This window comes from Rutilus rutilus (genome assembly GCF_951802725.1).
Source record: "Rutilus rutilus genome assembly, chromosome: 15".
NCBI classification, from domain to species: domain Eukaryota; kingdom Metazoa; phylum Chordata; class Actinopteri; order Cypriniformes; family Leuciscidae; genus Rutilus; species Rutilus rutilus.
In genome coordinates, this window is record NC_140220.1 from 7,481,803 (window position 1) to 7,496,849 (window position 15,047).

General features: G+C 36.3%; 1 protein-coding gene across 1 annotated transcript in view; it reads right to left on the minus strand.

The window, feature by feature from the left end:
• Positions 1-687: 687 nt before the first annotated feature.
• The window catches only part of igf2r (insulin-like growth factor 2 receptor), a 33,758-nt gene continuing 19,398 nt past the window's right edge, over positions 688-15,047 (minus strand). Inside the window, exons 25-47 of the mRNA XM_084432906.1 lie at positions 14,490-14,577; positions 14,205-14,408; positions 13,964-14,094; positions 13,781-13,884; positions 13,356-13,489; positions 13,086-13,282; positions 12,446-12,572; positions 12,051-12,182; positions 10,932-11,194; positions 10,634-10,846; positions 9,465-9,614; positions 9,221-9,379; positions 8,316-8,514; positions 7,918-8,070; positions 6,638-6,875; positions 5,980-6,116; positions 5,787-5,907; positions 5,184-5,330; positions 4,897-5,081; positions 4,078-4,264; positions 3,825-3,971; positions 3,432-3,501; positions 688-3,337 (exon numbers count right to left, since the gene is read on the minus strand). Of these exons, the coding sequence (XP_084289032.1) occupies positions 2,963-3,337; positions 3,432-3,501; positions 3,825-3,971; positions 4,078-4,264; positions 4,897-5,081; positions 5,184-5,330; positions 5,787-5,907; positions 5,980-6,116; positions 6,638-6,875; positions 7,918-8,070; positions 8,316-8,514; positions 9,221-9,379; positions 9,465-9,614; positions 10,634-10,846; positions 10,932-11,194; positions 12,051-12,182; positions 12,446-12,572; positions 13,086-13,282; positions 13,356-13,489; positions 13,781-13,884; positions 13,964-14,094; positions 14,205-14,408; positions 14,490-14,577 (3,861 nt within the window). The 3' untranslated portion in view covers positions 688-2,962. The remainder of the gene's footprint in view (positions 3,338-3,431; positions 3,502-3,824; positions 3,972-4,077; positions 4,265-4,896; positions 5,082-5,183; positions 5,331-5,786; positions 5,908-5,979; positions 6,117-6,637; positions 6,876-7,917; positions 8,071-8,315; positions 8,515-9,220; positions 9,380-9,464; positions 9,615-10,633; positions 10,847-10,931; positions 11,195-12,050; positions 12,183-12,445; positions 12,573-13,085; positions 13,283-13,355; positions 13,490-13,780; positions 13,885-13,963; positions 14,095-14,204; positions 14,409-14,489; positions 14,578-15,047) is intronic.

Consider the following 15,047-nt stretch of genomic DNA (forward strand, 5'->3'; position numbering starts at 1 on the left):
ACAGTTAAATATTAGAGGAAAAACTTACAAACAAGCAATAGAAATGTTGCATTGTAAACTAAAAGCTAAAGCACGAAAATTGCTAACCGGAAAATAATAAAATAGAACAAAAGAGAGTAATATTTAAAAATAATAATATATATATAAAAAAAACAATAAAATAACTCAGATTAACCCAAAAGTTAAAATGAAAACTAATAAAAAATAAAATAAATAATATATATATATATATATATATATATATATAAATTGAAATAAAGCTGAAATAAATTCTAAACCGTATATCTACTCAATATTAGATGAAAAACAAATATTAGAAATGTTGCAATGGCAATTAACTGAAATAAGTTTAAGCTAAATTCAGTTTAACCACTAAAATTGCTGACTGAAAAAATGTAAATTGAACAAACTAAAACTGAAAAGGAAAGCAAAATAACCCACAAATAGTAATATTTAATAATAATATAAAAAACATAAAACCCCAAAAATTTAAATGAAACTGAAAATATAAAAATAAAAGCTAGTTCAAAATATTTATAAAATCTATAATCATAAACATAAATAATGTTAAAATTATACTGGACACCATCATTCTATCAGCAGCCGTTTGATTCAACTGCTTGAGCGAGAATCAGTTACTGCCCTCAGAATAGTTAAAGTAGCGAGATGAACCACAAGAACTCCTAGTAAGAATGCATGCAGAGCAGCTGATAGTTTTATTGAAATAATGCCATCATATCTCAGCATAAACTATTTAAATCCAAAAACAAGATGCTGTATAACATGACAAATACAGTCTGAGAAGAGTTAAAGCTTCTAACAGAAAAAAAAAAAAAATGATCTCAGGACTCTTGAAGTTTTTCAGAGAATTAAACCATACAATATCCCATACAGCAGTCGCAGACATTTTTTTAGTAGGGAGAGGGGGAACCCGTGACGACCAATAGCTATCGAGTGTACCGTCCACCTTCTGCCCTAGGGACAGAAAAAAAAAAGTCCACCAAAGTGCAAAGTACTTAAAGAGACAGCCAGTCGTGCTTCACCTCAGTTTGATGTACCGTCTCAGGAACAGTGAGTTATGAAAAACATACAGAACTGCTGTGGCTTTATTTGGCAACCATATATGTGAGGAATACACTGATGGATGGGTAATACAAGCCTATGAGACAACCTATTAGAGCCAGAGTGAAAAATACTGTAACACATGCTGTCGAACAGGACCAGTGTCCTGTTTCATTGCCATGTGAGAAGAACGTTTTGGTAAATCATTTCCGGACAGCACAATGCAACCCTGCAACACAGCTTATGCAAATGTATGCATCTTTCTGAAAACCGAGTTAGTCAGCAGGACATTAAAGGTGAGCTGAAACTGATAAACAACACATTCAGCAAACAAAACGCATAATATTCGATTAATGTGACTAGCAACAAAACGGTTCATGCTAACGGGAAAAGTGCTTTGTAGAAGGCTTTCTGCTGCTTGCTGTACATGTGACTTCTTTCATAGGCGCGCATTTCTTCTGTGCAAAGCGCAAATTTAAAAGAACAAAAAACAACAAAAAAAACACTTTTACAATAAAGTTCAATTTGTTAACATTAATTAGTGCATGAGATATCACAAATTAACAATGGACAAGACTTTTACAGAATTATTAATCTAGGGAAATGTTCATTTCTACATATATTAATACATTTGTAATACATTAAGTATAAATTACCGTTGGTTAATGTTTCACGAAGTAACAGTATACTTATAAATGAATTAAATAATAAATTCTGGGGGGACAAAAACGTTGTTCACTGTTAGTAGTTCATACGAAGCAAGGGTGAAATGGTGATTATAAAAATTATATTTCAATGCTTTGCAAAAGCACTGCTTTTCCCAGAGAAACTTAAAAATCGCTTAATATTTGCAATTGCGTTCCCCTGAGAAACTTTGCGCTTGCTTGCAGAAGCACAGAAATACAGGTTTTCCCGCCACCACATTATTTTCCCATCATGAACACAAACTTTCTCTGGTGAACGCAAAAGTTTGGTGAGAGAACGCAAAAGCATTGAATATAACATCTAATTTTTTTTTACCATCACCTTGTCACTTTAGAGGCTCTGTAAGTTCGCGATATCAAATACATTTAATAATGTTAATGAATTCAACCTCATTGTAAAGTGTTACGCAAATATAATAATTACATAAACTTAACATAACGCAAATAAACAGCACACTGTGATGCACTTCTGATTGCGATGAGAAATTACAATTCTAAAAGGAAGCCTGCTGCAGTCTAACATGCATTGTCATTCCTTCGTGGCACTAAACCTCTGTATGCGCTCTGTGTTCTAGTAGGATAAGTAGAACATGCTTTTTTGGCAGAACAAGCGGGCAAAAGCATTGCACAAAACACTCAACGACGAATGGATGTTATGGTTAGATTAATGCTGATGCGGAACGCAAGCGCGAAGCGTGATGTTTGAAGCGAATCAATCTCCTTTCGGTGCTACATGGCTCAAGATATGTGAAATACTGCTTCAGATTGAAGTTTAGAAAAGGTCTTTGACTGTATCTGCCACAATCAATCAAAATCATTTCATAAAACAGTGTATTTTTCCAGTGAGCTGGTGTGTTAACACAAAAACAGTACCCAAAAATCTTTAAATAACAATAAAAAAATCGATATAGTCCATTTCTGTAAGTTTGTGGGAGACCAAATTCACATACGATGCTGTACACACTTCATCTTAATCAATGGGAAACGAACAAACAAACAAATAAACGATCAAATGACAAAAAAAAACATTTTTTGTCAGGAAGGCATCAAGTCTATTTAGAGGACGAAACGACTAACTTGCTCCTGAAAGCGGTCTCGCAAAGATTTCCCTTTAGAAAATCAAAAAATGGAGCAACTGAAAATTCAAAGCGTGGTGGCAGAAACATTCAAAAGTTCAGTTCGGCTGCCCGATGCGCTCAGACTTTAAGTAGGTCCTCGTCGCTGTCATCAGGGTCTGGCTGGGGTTTCCTCTGGTTTCTATCGCTGTATCTGGTCTGATTTCTGCTCCGTGTGTCCACCAGGAGCCCCACCAGATCCTCATCGCTCTCTGCTTTCAGCAAAGCCGACCGCAGCCGTGAGGAAGAGGACGACGAAGGGGCCATTCGGACCCCTGGGACCGTGAGCACCTCGTCCTCGCTGTCCTGTTCGTCCAGGGAGAAGGAACGCAGGGCGTCTGCGCTGACGGGTTTGGTGGTGATGTGACCGTTCTCTTGAGGCTCCCGCGTGGGCGTCCCGGTCTCCTCCATCAACCACTCCATCTCATCTTCACATCCATCCTCATCGGTGTTCACCTAAAGAGAGAGAAGAACAAAGACGAGGAGAGTTAAGGACAAACTCGGACTCCTTTTGAAATGATAAAAAAAAGAAAAAAAGATGAAACGTTACCCTGGAGTACTTGTAAGACACTGGATTTCCTTTCTTGAAGCAGCTTGACACTTTCTGCATTACAAGTTGCCTAAAAATACATAAACACATTTTAAGCAGCTCAAGTAGAAGTAGAATTCCTATATAATTGCTGCTCATGAAACAATTTCTATCATTATCAATGTTAAAACCAGTTGTGTTGATTAATATTTTTGTGGAAAAATTTTGTATTTTTTTCAGGATTCTTCGATGAATAGAAAGTTCAAAAGAACAACATTTATTTAAAATAGAAATCAAACATTATAAATGTCTTTATTGTCACTTTTGATCAATTTAATGAATCCCTGCATGAATCAAAGTATTAATTTCTTAAAAAAAAAAAAAAGCACACATAAAATGTAAGTTTTCATTTACCTCCTTTCTCGTTTGTGCAGCAAGAGAACAAGCAAACAGATTGTGAGCACAACCAACAGTAGGCTAAGCACCGCCCCTAAAGCCTGACTCCGCCCAGACAATCCCGCATGCTCCTCCCCTCCATCAGTGCTGTGTGGGTCCATGGAGCTGGATGAACAATAGGAGAACCAACGTACTTTACTCAAACTTCCTTTGCTGACATATCTCTGTATCAGAACTGCCTGGAAACATGTTTAGGCTTTGTGATACTCACAAAATTGTACAAACGGTGGAGGTGTGCCAAACAAACAGATACTGGCAGCCATCCGTTTCCAGCAAGAATTCTGGGATACCCTCTCCTGCTTGAGGGCTGCAGTGGAACAGGATGGTCGAGGACACGGTTTTGGTTTTGTCTCGCCCACATACGGATTCAGATGGTACCAAGACGTCAAGGTTTCCACCTGACAACATACAACATGCCAACAGTTACAACATTACAGGAATATTTTTTTCCCCTCAAAGTAAACTGTTTACAGAAAAATAAGTAACCTAAACTTAAAAAATATTATGAATAACATATTATTTAAAAATTCACAGTAAGTGATGAAAGTAGACTTTTGATCAATCTGCTAATTGTAGCAAAAAACTAATACTAAAAAAGGGACCAAATATTGAAAAAGTAAAGAAAAATCATCCAAAATATATATAAAAAAATGTATATATTTTTTTGTCATTTTCGTGTTACAAATAGAATTTATAAATTAAAAATAAACAAAACAAAGAACATATTTTAAACAAACTATTTCATATTTTAAATGAAATATTTTTGCAGTTTTGGCGTTGTTACAAACTAAAATTTAACATTAAATAAAGAAAAAGTATAGAAATATTTAATTATTTTGCCGATTTTGTGTATAAAACAAAATTTTTACATTAAAATATATAAATAAACAAACAAACAAACAAATAAATATATAAATAAAGGAGGAAATAAACCCTACTTTGCCTTTCATTTGTCCCAACATGCCGAAACATTTGAGCACTGCTCACACATTGTATTTCCCGATATGGTTCCTTATAGAATTCCTCTTACCTTTGATATAATACTTGGCTTTGCTGGAAGAGCCTATTTTTCTGCGGTAACTGCTTTCAATCTTGACCTGACAGATATTGGCACCCAGGCAATTGGAAATGGAGCTGTCGGTGATGCCTGATAGCTGGATGTGGTAGATATAGCGATCTCCATTGGAACGGATGTCTCCTGTGGCGTTGTGGAAACTGGGGACAGATAAAACACTGTTTATCTCATGCACATAACTAGATGTAGTTGTAGGCTCTGTATTAAAGCAGGAGAATTGAGAGAGAGCGAGACTTATTCACCGGTAATAAAGCGCTCCCAGGTTGAACACGGCTCCTGTCTCGGGGATTCTGATGGTTCCATTGACCATCTCGACTTCCTCCTGCTTTACAGCACATGCGGATCGAGTCTCCCACTCCACCCAGAACTCACATGCAGTTTTATCCTCCCTAAAACACACAAAGGCAAATACATGAATCTTACTTACCTACCTGAGAAGTACTGTGGTAAAGCCCAGTAAAAGTACATTAAAACTACAGACCAGATTCCCGATGGAAACTTTATAAATATGTATATGTTTTTTTCATATGGTTAAGTGAAGTCGGAAGTTGATGTCATTAAAGTCAGCATGGAATTAAAATGGTCAATTCTTGTTGTTCATGGAGTATTGCAGCATTTATTCTAAATGATTTATCTGTGCAAAACTTTGTTTTGTTTTTTTTAAATCATGTGCCCTCGTAATCTTTAATCAAAATAACTCTCCCTCCCTCTTGCAGAAACATCTCCTCTTCTCTGATGACGCGTTTCCGGCGCGAGGGCAGGACAACTTCAATTCATGCCAACTTTAACAGATTTAAAACACCACAAGTTAAGAATCCATTCACGCCAAGTTTCTCATAACTTACATAAATAGTAATTTTGGATGACCCATTGTGCTGCCACACTTCAGCTGTATGATTGTTCTGGCTGGTTTTTTGTTTCCACACACCTCGCCACCCATGGAATAATTGACCAGGATCTTTCCATCTGGAGAAAAGACATGCTGATGAGAAACCAACAAAGTCACAATTATGTCAGAGAAGGTTTAAAAACACTTACCGATTAACTCCATGGTCTGCGTGTGCACACGGCCCAGAGTCTCCGTCTTTCCGTTGGCACGTCTGCGACACACAGCGGCGTCCGCTGCACAACCTGGCTGGCCTCCATGGATGGCCTGGCACAGATTGAAGTAGTAACTGTGGGAACAAATAGTACAATTGTGACTTTCATACATACTGAACAGATGCAGGTGCAATATTACACAATTGTTCCATTACTGATTAAACGAGTTGTGTCCAAGTTCTACTGATTTAAAAGCGTCACACAAAAACATGAATTCTCCAGAAATGCATGTTCGCAGACAAATAGGAAAATACTTGCACAGATATAGCAATTTTGGCTGATACCAATAACTGGTAATTATTTTTTTTAACTGGTATGGCTTAAAATTATAGGTCAATATAATGAAAATAATAGTGCAAACTTAATTTTTGTCCATCTTACTTATAAATTATTATAATATATTTTTTACATTGGATATACTTTCAGCCACTCTCTAGATACTATACCTTAATGAAATGAAAATAAAAAATGATCAAATAAATAATTATTTTAGGATATTATGTTTATTTATAAATGTGTATATTTAGGTTAAACTTACTGTTATTTTATTATAACTATTATTAATACATGCAACAGGGTCAAATTAAAAACTCACGAATCTTCCCCGTGGCTAAATTTCCATGGCTCTGTAAGAGAAGAGAGGGTGCGCAGGTCGTAGGTCTGGTGTTGTCCTGCCAGCTTGCACTCCATCTTTTTGGGTGGGCACACCACATTCGTTCGCCACTGGAAGGTGGCAGAACACCCTTGGGTTTCGCTCAACAGCTGGGGTGTGCCACGGCCCGCCGCTGGGTCACACGAGAACAAAATGGACGACTGACGCTTCCCTCTTAGTGCTGTGAAATACACACAGAAAAATAAAAATACCTTAAAACAGCCCTTAAGTCAAGTGCAGACAGAAACACATTTCTTATTCAAATCTTATAAAACGCATACAATTTAAAAGGTATACAAATGTAACTTTTGGCCCTCTGGCAGTTTAAAAAACAAAACATGCATTTTGCAAAAGAACATTGTTTTGGATGTGCTTCGGCTCTGTGTGACCGTGCGGATGAATATGACGTTTCCCAATAGATAATGCTTTACAATGAACTGTTAAGAGCGCTACATATGGCAATTTATCTGTTCAATAAAATACCTTTTATAATAAAAAAAAAAAAAAAAAAATATTATTATTATTATTATTATTATTATTATTTATATATATATATATATATATATATATATATATATATATATATATATATATATATATATATATATATATATAAATAAATAAATAAATATCTGTTTATATCTAACCTATATCGCTCCCACACCATACACGTATCAGAGTAGCCGAGCAACTTTTCTCTATTTACGGATATGACGAGAGACACATGGGCGAGTGACGCATGTACGCAATTTCCCATGAAAACCATCCTGACAGGTCTAAAATATAAACACTTATATAATAAGTGGCTTACCATAGTGAATCAGGGAAGACAAAAAACACATTTTGGAAGAAGGATTGAAGTTAATTTTTAACAAGTAAATTTTTTATTAAGTTCATGTTCATGTTATGTGCTGCCAAAATGATGAACCTAATAATTAAATATTAGGTTTGAAATATTACTTGTTTAAATGAAACCTAATGTAATTACAAAACTGTTTAAATAAATAAATTTTTTTTTTGCATTTTGTAAACACAAATATTTACATTTGTACTTCAATTATTTATGTATTAATTATTATTCAAAAGGATATTAATATTTACTTCATTTTTCTTCCTTAACATGGAACTGAATCCATTAATAAAAAACAAAACTATTTTTTAAATGAAAGCTCTTTTTACATCAAAGCTATTTTATGAGGTTTTAGGCTGCCAGGGATTCTTACCATCAGAGCAGAAGCCCCATTTCTGATCTTTGTTATAGTTGCTTGTAGTTGCACACCACTTCCTTCCGTCAGTCCTGTCGTCAGTTGTGCAATCAGTATAAGACTTGACCCGGGTATTAAAGGGGAAAGTGCACACTTCATCTTTATCTGTAACTGAAAGACAATTAACACAAATTTTAATCATTTAGAGAAAAAGTGTAACTGGATTATTCCATCTTAGATTTTGAGCTTGCTTGATTGCAATGCATTCTGGGATTGCCTTTACTATGAAACATTTACTTTGCACCTTACAAAGCACCACAATTAATTATTGTCTTTTGCCAAAAGTCTGCCTATTATGCCTTAAAATGTGGTTTAGTTCACTAGGTTTTTAGAGCGATTCAGTGTGTCTGTCTTACCTTGAGGACAGGTGTCTCCTCCACTATACTGCATGATCACAGTCTGCTCTTCTCTCTCGTAGTCTAGGTTCATGACTTTGCTGTTCCCATATGAAGCCGCTGAGCCAGTGGAGATCAGACATACTGCGCTGTCTTTACATTTTGTGTCTGCCACAGTCCCACACACATTGATTGTAAAGGAGCCAGAGCTTCCAGGAACCTAAAAGACACAATAAACTGAGCTCCAGAATCATTCTTTTGCTACTATGGTCCTATAAGCTGACAAAAAATGAGATTTTTAATATATATATATATATATATATATATATATATATATATATATATATATATATATATATATATATATATATATATATATATATAAAGACACACACACACTACCATTCAAAAGTTTGGGGGCCGGTAAAAATTTTTTTTTAAGGAATTAATACTTTCATTCAGCAAGGATGCATTAAATTGATGACTGAGAGTAAAGACATTAATAACGTTACAAAAGATTTCTATAAAAAAAAAAAAAAGCTGTTATTTTGAACTCTTTATTCATTCTGAAAAAAAGTATCACAATTTCCACAAAACTTTTAAGCAGGACAACCGTTTTCAACATTGATATTAATAAGAAATGTTTCTTGAGCACCAAATCAGCATATCAGAATGATCATTTCTGAAGAATCATGTGACTCTAAAGACTGGAGTAATTCAGCTTTGACATCACAGGAATAAATTACATTTTACAATTCAAATAGAAAACTGTTATAACTGTGATCACATACATGCAGCCTTAGTGAGCAAAAGAGTCTTCTTTCATTAACATTACTATTCAAAAACTTGGTGTCTGTAAGATTTGTTAGTATACTTATTTAAAATGTTCAGTCTTTGTTTTCTGGAAAAAAGTCTCTTGTCATTACCTGAACAGGCCCTGACAGGGGTGAGAGGTCAAAGGTGTAACGCAGTTGGGAGACGGTCAGACTGCAGCCCTGCGCTGTGACGGTCTCCGGGCAAACCACAGGAGTGGCCCACTCGAACACATACATACAGTCATGTGCCCGGATCATCTGGGGAGAACCCTGTTTGTGGAAAACAAACACTTACACTCATGTATAACAGAAACAAATACCAAAATTATTGAACCAACAACAACTCCTCTCTTACCAACTCTGCCCCTTTCTGGCAGGTGAAAATGATCTTGGAGGAGTAGTTGGAGGTGCGGTTAGAAGGGCAGATGGTGGTGCTGGTAAAGGTGATCTCCACCTCTTTGGTGTTGGTGTTATAAAGAGGAGGGGAGGTGATGCGTCCGATGTCCTGCACAGAAAGGAAAAGCCCACACTGAATTTAAAATCTAATTCAAACATGTCACTATAGATTATGGTTGACTCAATAGCAACCCCTGGTACCTCTGTATCAGTAATGAAAAATACTTCATGACATTATTCCTATTCATTTGACTGATAGTATGAACTTTCTTCATCTAAATTGTTACATTTAAAGTGCAACAAGTTATGCATGCGAGACAGCTTCTGTAGCATATTGTTTATTAAATAAAACTAACAATACTATATTTTTATGTCTATGATGTAATTGTGTCTGATTAATAGAATATTAAGCATAAATACAATATTTATGACTGTATAGCTGGTGTGCACAAGCTGATAAGCAAAACATGCAGAGTGGGTTGAGTGTGCAGCGGCACAGAAGTGCCACGATACAAAAATGATGACTTTGATATGATACCTGACTAAAATATCACAATACCAATACTGAATTGATACCACGGCAAAAACTAAAATAACAGTAAAAGTAATTGAATAAAATGACAACTTAAAATTCATTGTTTTATAAATTAATAAATAAAAAAAACACAGTATTAATTATATTATCAATCAAATTCTGTAAAATTACACAATTCTGAACAGGTTGGAATAGGGGTGGGTGATCTGACCAAAATCTTATTTCATGATATGAGTAATTACATTTTGTTTTTAATGTCATTTATATCACAATATAGTTATTTAATTTGATTTTATCTTAAAATGTTATTTGCTATTTGCTAAACGAATCAAGCCAACTAATATGATTCATATTCTTTCTTCACCCAATATTTTTATAAACATTTCAATAATTAAATCATTATTTACTTAAATTATAGAAAAAAATTGCACTGGAAATACAGGTATCGGTACTCATATTGGCGAGTTACAAAAATTAAAGTATCACAGTATCATATCGGAATTGTTTAAGAAAGAGTGGCATCGTGCTTCCCTACAATACACCATCTTAAAAAAGCAAGAAAAGTGGAAATCACTGCTCATGTGTTTACTCACAATTGGTTCTCCATTAACAGGGTCCATGCACACAGCGGCCCCTGGAGGACAGTTGACCCCTGGGATGGGGTTGAGGGGCTGGCAGATGTTGATGTAGAAGTCAGGAGACTTCTCCCTGACTACATCTTCATCGATAGCGGTGTAGTAACCAATGAGATGGATCAGAGGACTCAGGTCAATCTGGTTGGTTCCATTCCAAACGGAGCACTTCACCTGCGGAAAAGATGCACTAAATATGTTGCAGGTTCAAATGAAGCGAGGTTCAGAGGATTGAAAGTTTTAAAACACTTTCCATTACCTGTTGTTCGCAGACCAGAGGGGTGAGCCAGGAGAAGAAGTGAGTGCAAGTGGTTTCATCCGAGAACACCAGAACGGGCTCACCCGTGCCTCCTTCCCCAGACTTGCAGACGAAGCTGAAGATGCTCTTGTGTTTTAAGGAAGGGTTAGCAGCGCACGGGTCTCCATCCTCATAGATGAGCTCCACCACCTGATCCTTATAGACCAGCTTCCTTGTGGCGTTTCCGCCATTTAAGGCCATCTGATTGTCCTTGATGCACACACCTGCAGCAAAAAAAAACATCTTAACATTACCATGTGAAGTCTTTGTTTAGGCCTAAATGTATTAAAACAATTATTCTGTTCTCACTGAAACAGAAATGAATAATCAAAACTACTTGTGTCTGTCTGTCTGTCTATTCATCTATGATTCAGGGACAAACAGCAACCAGCGATAGATGGACCGACGCCGAAGTCCAGGCATGTTGTGTTCTTATCTCAGCCTCGAACAGGGTTCATAAAATTCAAGCACTTTCAAACAGTGGCAGCGGTGCTTTTCAAGGCTGGGTACAGGTGAATAATCAAGGGTTCAGTGAATAATTAGATGTACATTATATGCAAAACAGCTGAGAAGTCATTTATACTTTCTCATGAACTCCTGTTGAACTGTTGAAGACTGGACGTGCGCATGATGCAATATTCAGGCGGCAATCTACTTAATGTGCCCGGATGACATCAACGCAGTGATGCACAAATGATCCACGACTCAATCATTAAAGGTTAATTTTTGTCTTAAAGGTTAAAGGTTAATGTCTACATTCCATCTTCGTTATCACGAAAGCCACAACACGCAACAAAAACACAGCACCGATCACGGCGTCCTCCAGTTGTTGAAGTTGTTGAATGCTGCGCTCAAATGCCATTGCTGTTGATTGGCTTACGTCACTTCAAAATTCCTACTGGTGGTGCGAATGCAACCAGGAAAATGGTGAAATTAAGTTATCGGGGGACCGCGCCGGTGACTAGTTCCTATAACTACCTGGTGCAAAAGCCCCTATAGACTCCAAAGTTCTACTTAAAAATAATCAAGAGATATTTTTCACAGTTTTTCACTAAATGAAGAGGACAAATGGAAACATACCTGTTCCAGATGCACAACCAGCATTGGCTACTTCTCCACACACGTTCAGTCTGAACATCTTCCTATGGGCCACGGGATCATAGACCGTATAGCCACCTGTTCGACTGAGGCCGTTAAGGTCAAAGAGATGACCTGTGGAGACCAAACACACACACAGTACATACACATCTTAGATTTGATTCAGGGGACAAAAATAAATGCAGTATGCTAGAGCTTGTGTGAAAAAACATTTTCTGTATTTAGGCTATTTGCAGGCAACAGACACATGCACCTAGAAGACAGTGTTATGAGCAGACAGGAAGTGTCTGGATAAGATGATTCAGTTGTTCTGGTTATGAGTGTTCATGTGAGTAATTGTGTATTCTGTGTGACTGACGCTCAAGTGGGCGACTCACCTGTAGCTGGATTAGTGACTTTACAGTCTCCGTGCTCAGTGCTGTTGAGAGGACAGGCTGCAGCAGTGAACCACACAAAGTTATACACACAGTTCTCCAGCGCTGTGATCAGAGTGGGTTCAGAGTCCTGTAGACAGACAGCAAGTCAGAGAGACAGACAAGAACAGGGTTACAGATATATACACAGAAATAATTGTAATTATTATTATTTACATATAATTATACATTTAGATTTTTTATGTTTTTGAAATAATTTAATTGATCAACAATACAGTAAAAACAGTAATATTGTGAAAATAAAACACTGTTTTCTATTGAATGTATTTTAAAATGTAATTTATTTCTATGATGCAAAGCTGAATTTTCATCATCATTACTCCTGTCTTCAGTGTCACATGATCCTTCAGAAATCATTATAATATGATGATTTGCTGCTCAAGAAACATTTATTATTATTATCAATGTTGAAAACAGTTGTCCCATAGACAGTTCAAAAGAACAGCATTTATTTTAAATATATTTTTTCGTGACATTATAAATGTCTATCTATCTATCTATCTATCTATCTATCTATCTATATATATATACACACACATACATACAGTCAGAATTATATTTAAAAGCCTTAATAATTACAGACCACTTTGTCAGGGTCGCATCTGAAGCGAATGATGGTGGTCCGGTTTCTCTTCTGGTCAGGACAGGCTTGTCCATTGGTATACTTCAAAATCAGTATGTTTTTATCCCACTGTGGTCCTGCCTCTGCCTCCCCCAGATTCACATACTTGTCTCCGTCCTTCAGACAGGCCGCTGCGCTAGACGGACAGCTCCACAACCCTGAGACAAACACCAGTTATAAAACCAATGCTGAATGGTCAATACACTCCCCAGCTGTGCTGCTGACACTCACCGGTCTGAGGCACCAAAGACTTGCACACATTGATATAGTAACGCTGACTCTGTTTGGCCTTTTCTGGCATGATCATCCAATTAGATTTGTGCAGGGCCAGAGAGGATAGATCATAGGAATGGCCATTTCCATCACTGCCAAAAAGAGAGTAGATGATTTAGACAGTTGCATTATGTGTTAGGTGCAAATACATTAGCAAGAAAGTTAGGTTACACTTTATTTTAAGGTGACGTAGTTACATTGTACTTACTCAAATAAGTACTGAGTAATATTAATTAAGTACACTAACTTACAATAGAGTTACGGTTAGGTTTAGGGTTAGTTACTTGTAATTATGCATAATTTACTGTTATTCCTATAGTAAGTACATGTAGTAACGTGTAACTGTCACCTTAAAATAAAGTGTTACCAAAAGTTGCTCTCACTTGTAAGAGCAGGTTGTGGTTTTGAAGGAAGGGCAGGCCAAAGCTGTGTGCCATTCAAACAGATATGTGCAGTCTGCCGTCTCCTTTATGAACTCTGGCTTACCCTGACGAACAAAAAATTTTTTTTTTAGGAAAACCATTCAACTTTTTAATAAACTTGTTCATTGGCTGCAAGGAACTCACAGGATTCTTGCTGTGGTCGCAGGAGAAGAGAATAGCCGTTGATCTCTCGTAGATTTTGTGGCAAGTTTCCCCATTCGTGTAGTTGATCATGATAATCCCATCATCAAATGTGAGGTTTTGATTGGCTACCCCTGCAAAGGAACATGGGAAAGGTTAAACATGAAAGAACATAAAAAAAAAATTTCTACTACTAATCACCTACTAGCTCAGCATTGATACTGAACTTAAGAAATAAACTCACCTGCTATTCTGTGTTTTTGGCCCTCGACCTGGCAGGAGGACACTGTGTTGCTGGGACCGTGAGGGCAGACCGAGGTTGTAATAGGGCTGCATACTGCAAAGTGATACTCGTAACCCAAACCCTTCACTTCATAGTCCTTTCCAGCCAGTGGTGTGAGATTGTATTCATAACCACTCTTGGGGTCCTGGACTTTACACTTTTCACCTACAAAGAGCAGGAAAAACACTGAGTTAAAGCGAGAGTATTAGTTAACTGTCCTGTGAAGGAATTGGCTGTTCATCTTACCCTGCACTCTTCTGATTGGACAAGCTTCTGAGGTTCTCCAGATGAAAACATACTCACAGCCATCTTTGCGATCAAACATGGGTGCACCCTGTTAATAGAAGTAAGAAAAATGTTTTAACAGCTTCTTCATAAAAACCTTCAGTCTCTTAAATACATGGGACACTTTCCAGAAATAGAGTACAATATTTGTGTAGATTTTTTCATGTTTTTGAAAGAAGTCTTTTCTGCTCACCAATGCTGCATTTATTTGATCAAAAATACAGTACTATTGTGAAATATTATTACAATTTAAATCAAATTTGATGGATAAAAAAAACTTTTGAGGAATAGAAAGCTCAAAATAACATTTTTTTTAAATGGAAATCTTTTGTAATACTACTGTCACTTTTAATCAATTTAATGCATCCATGCTGAATAAAAGAATTAATTTATTTCAAAGAATAATAGTACAATAATAATGTAGCTGACCACAATTTTTTGAAAGTTAGAGTATATTTTTTTATTATTTATTTTTGTTTTATTACATTTTTGTAATCCAGTTACCAAAATAGCGGGCAT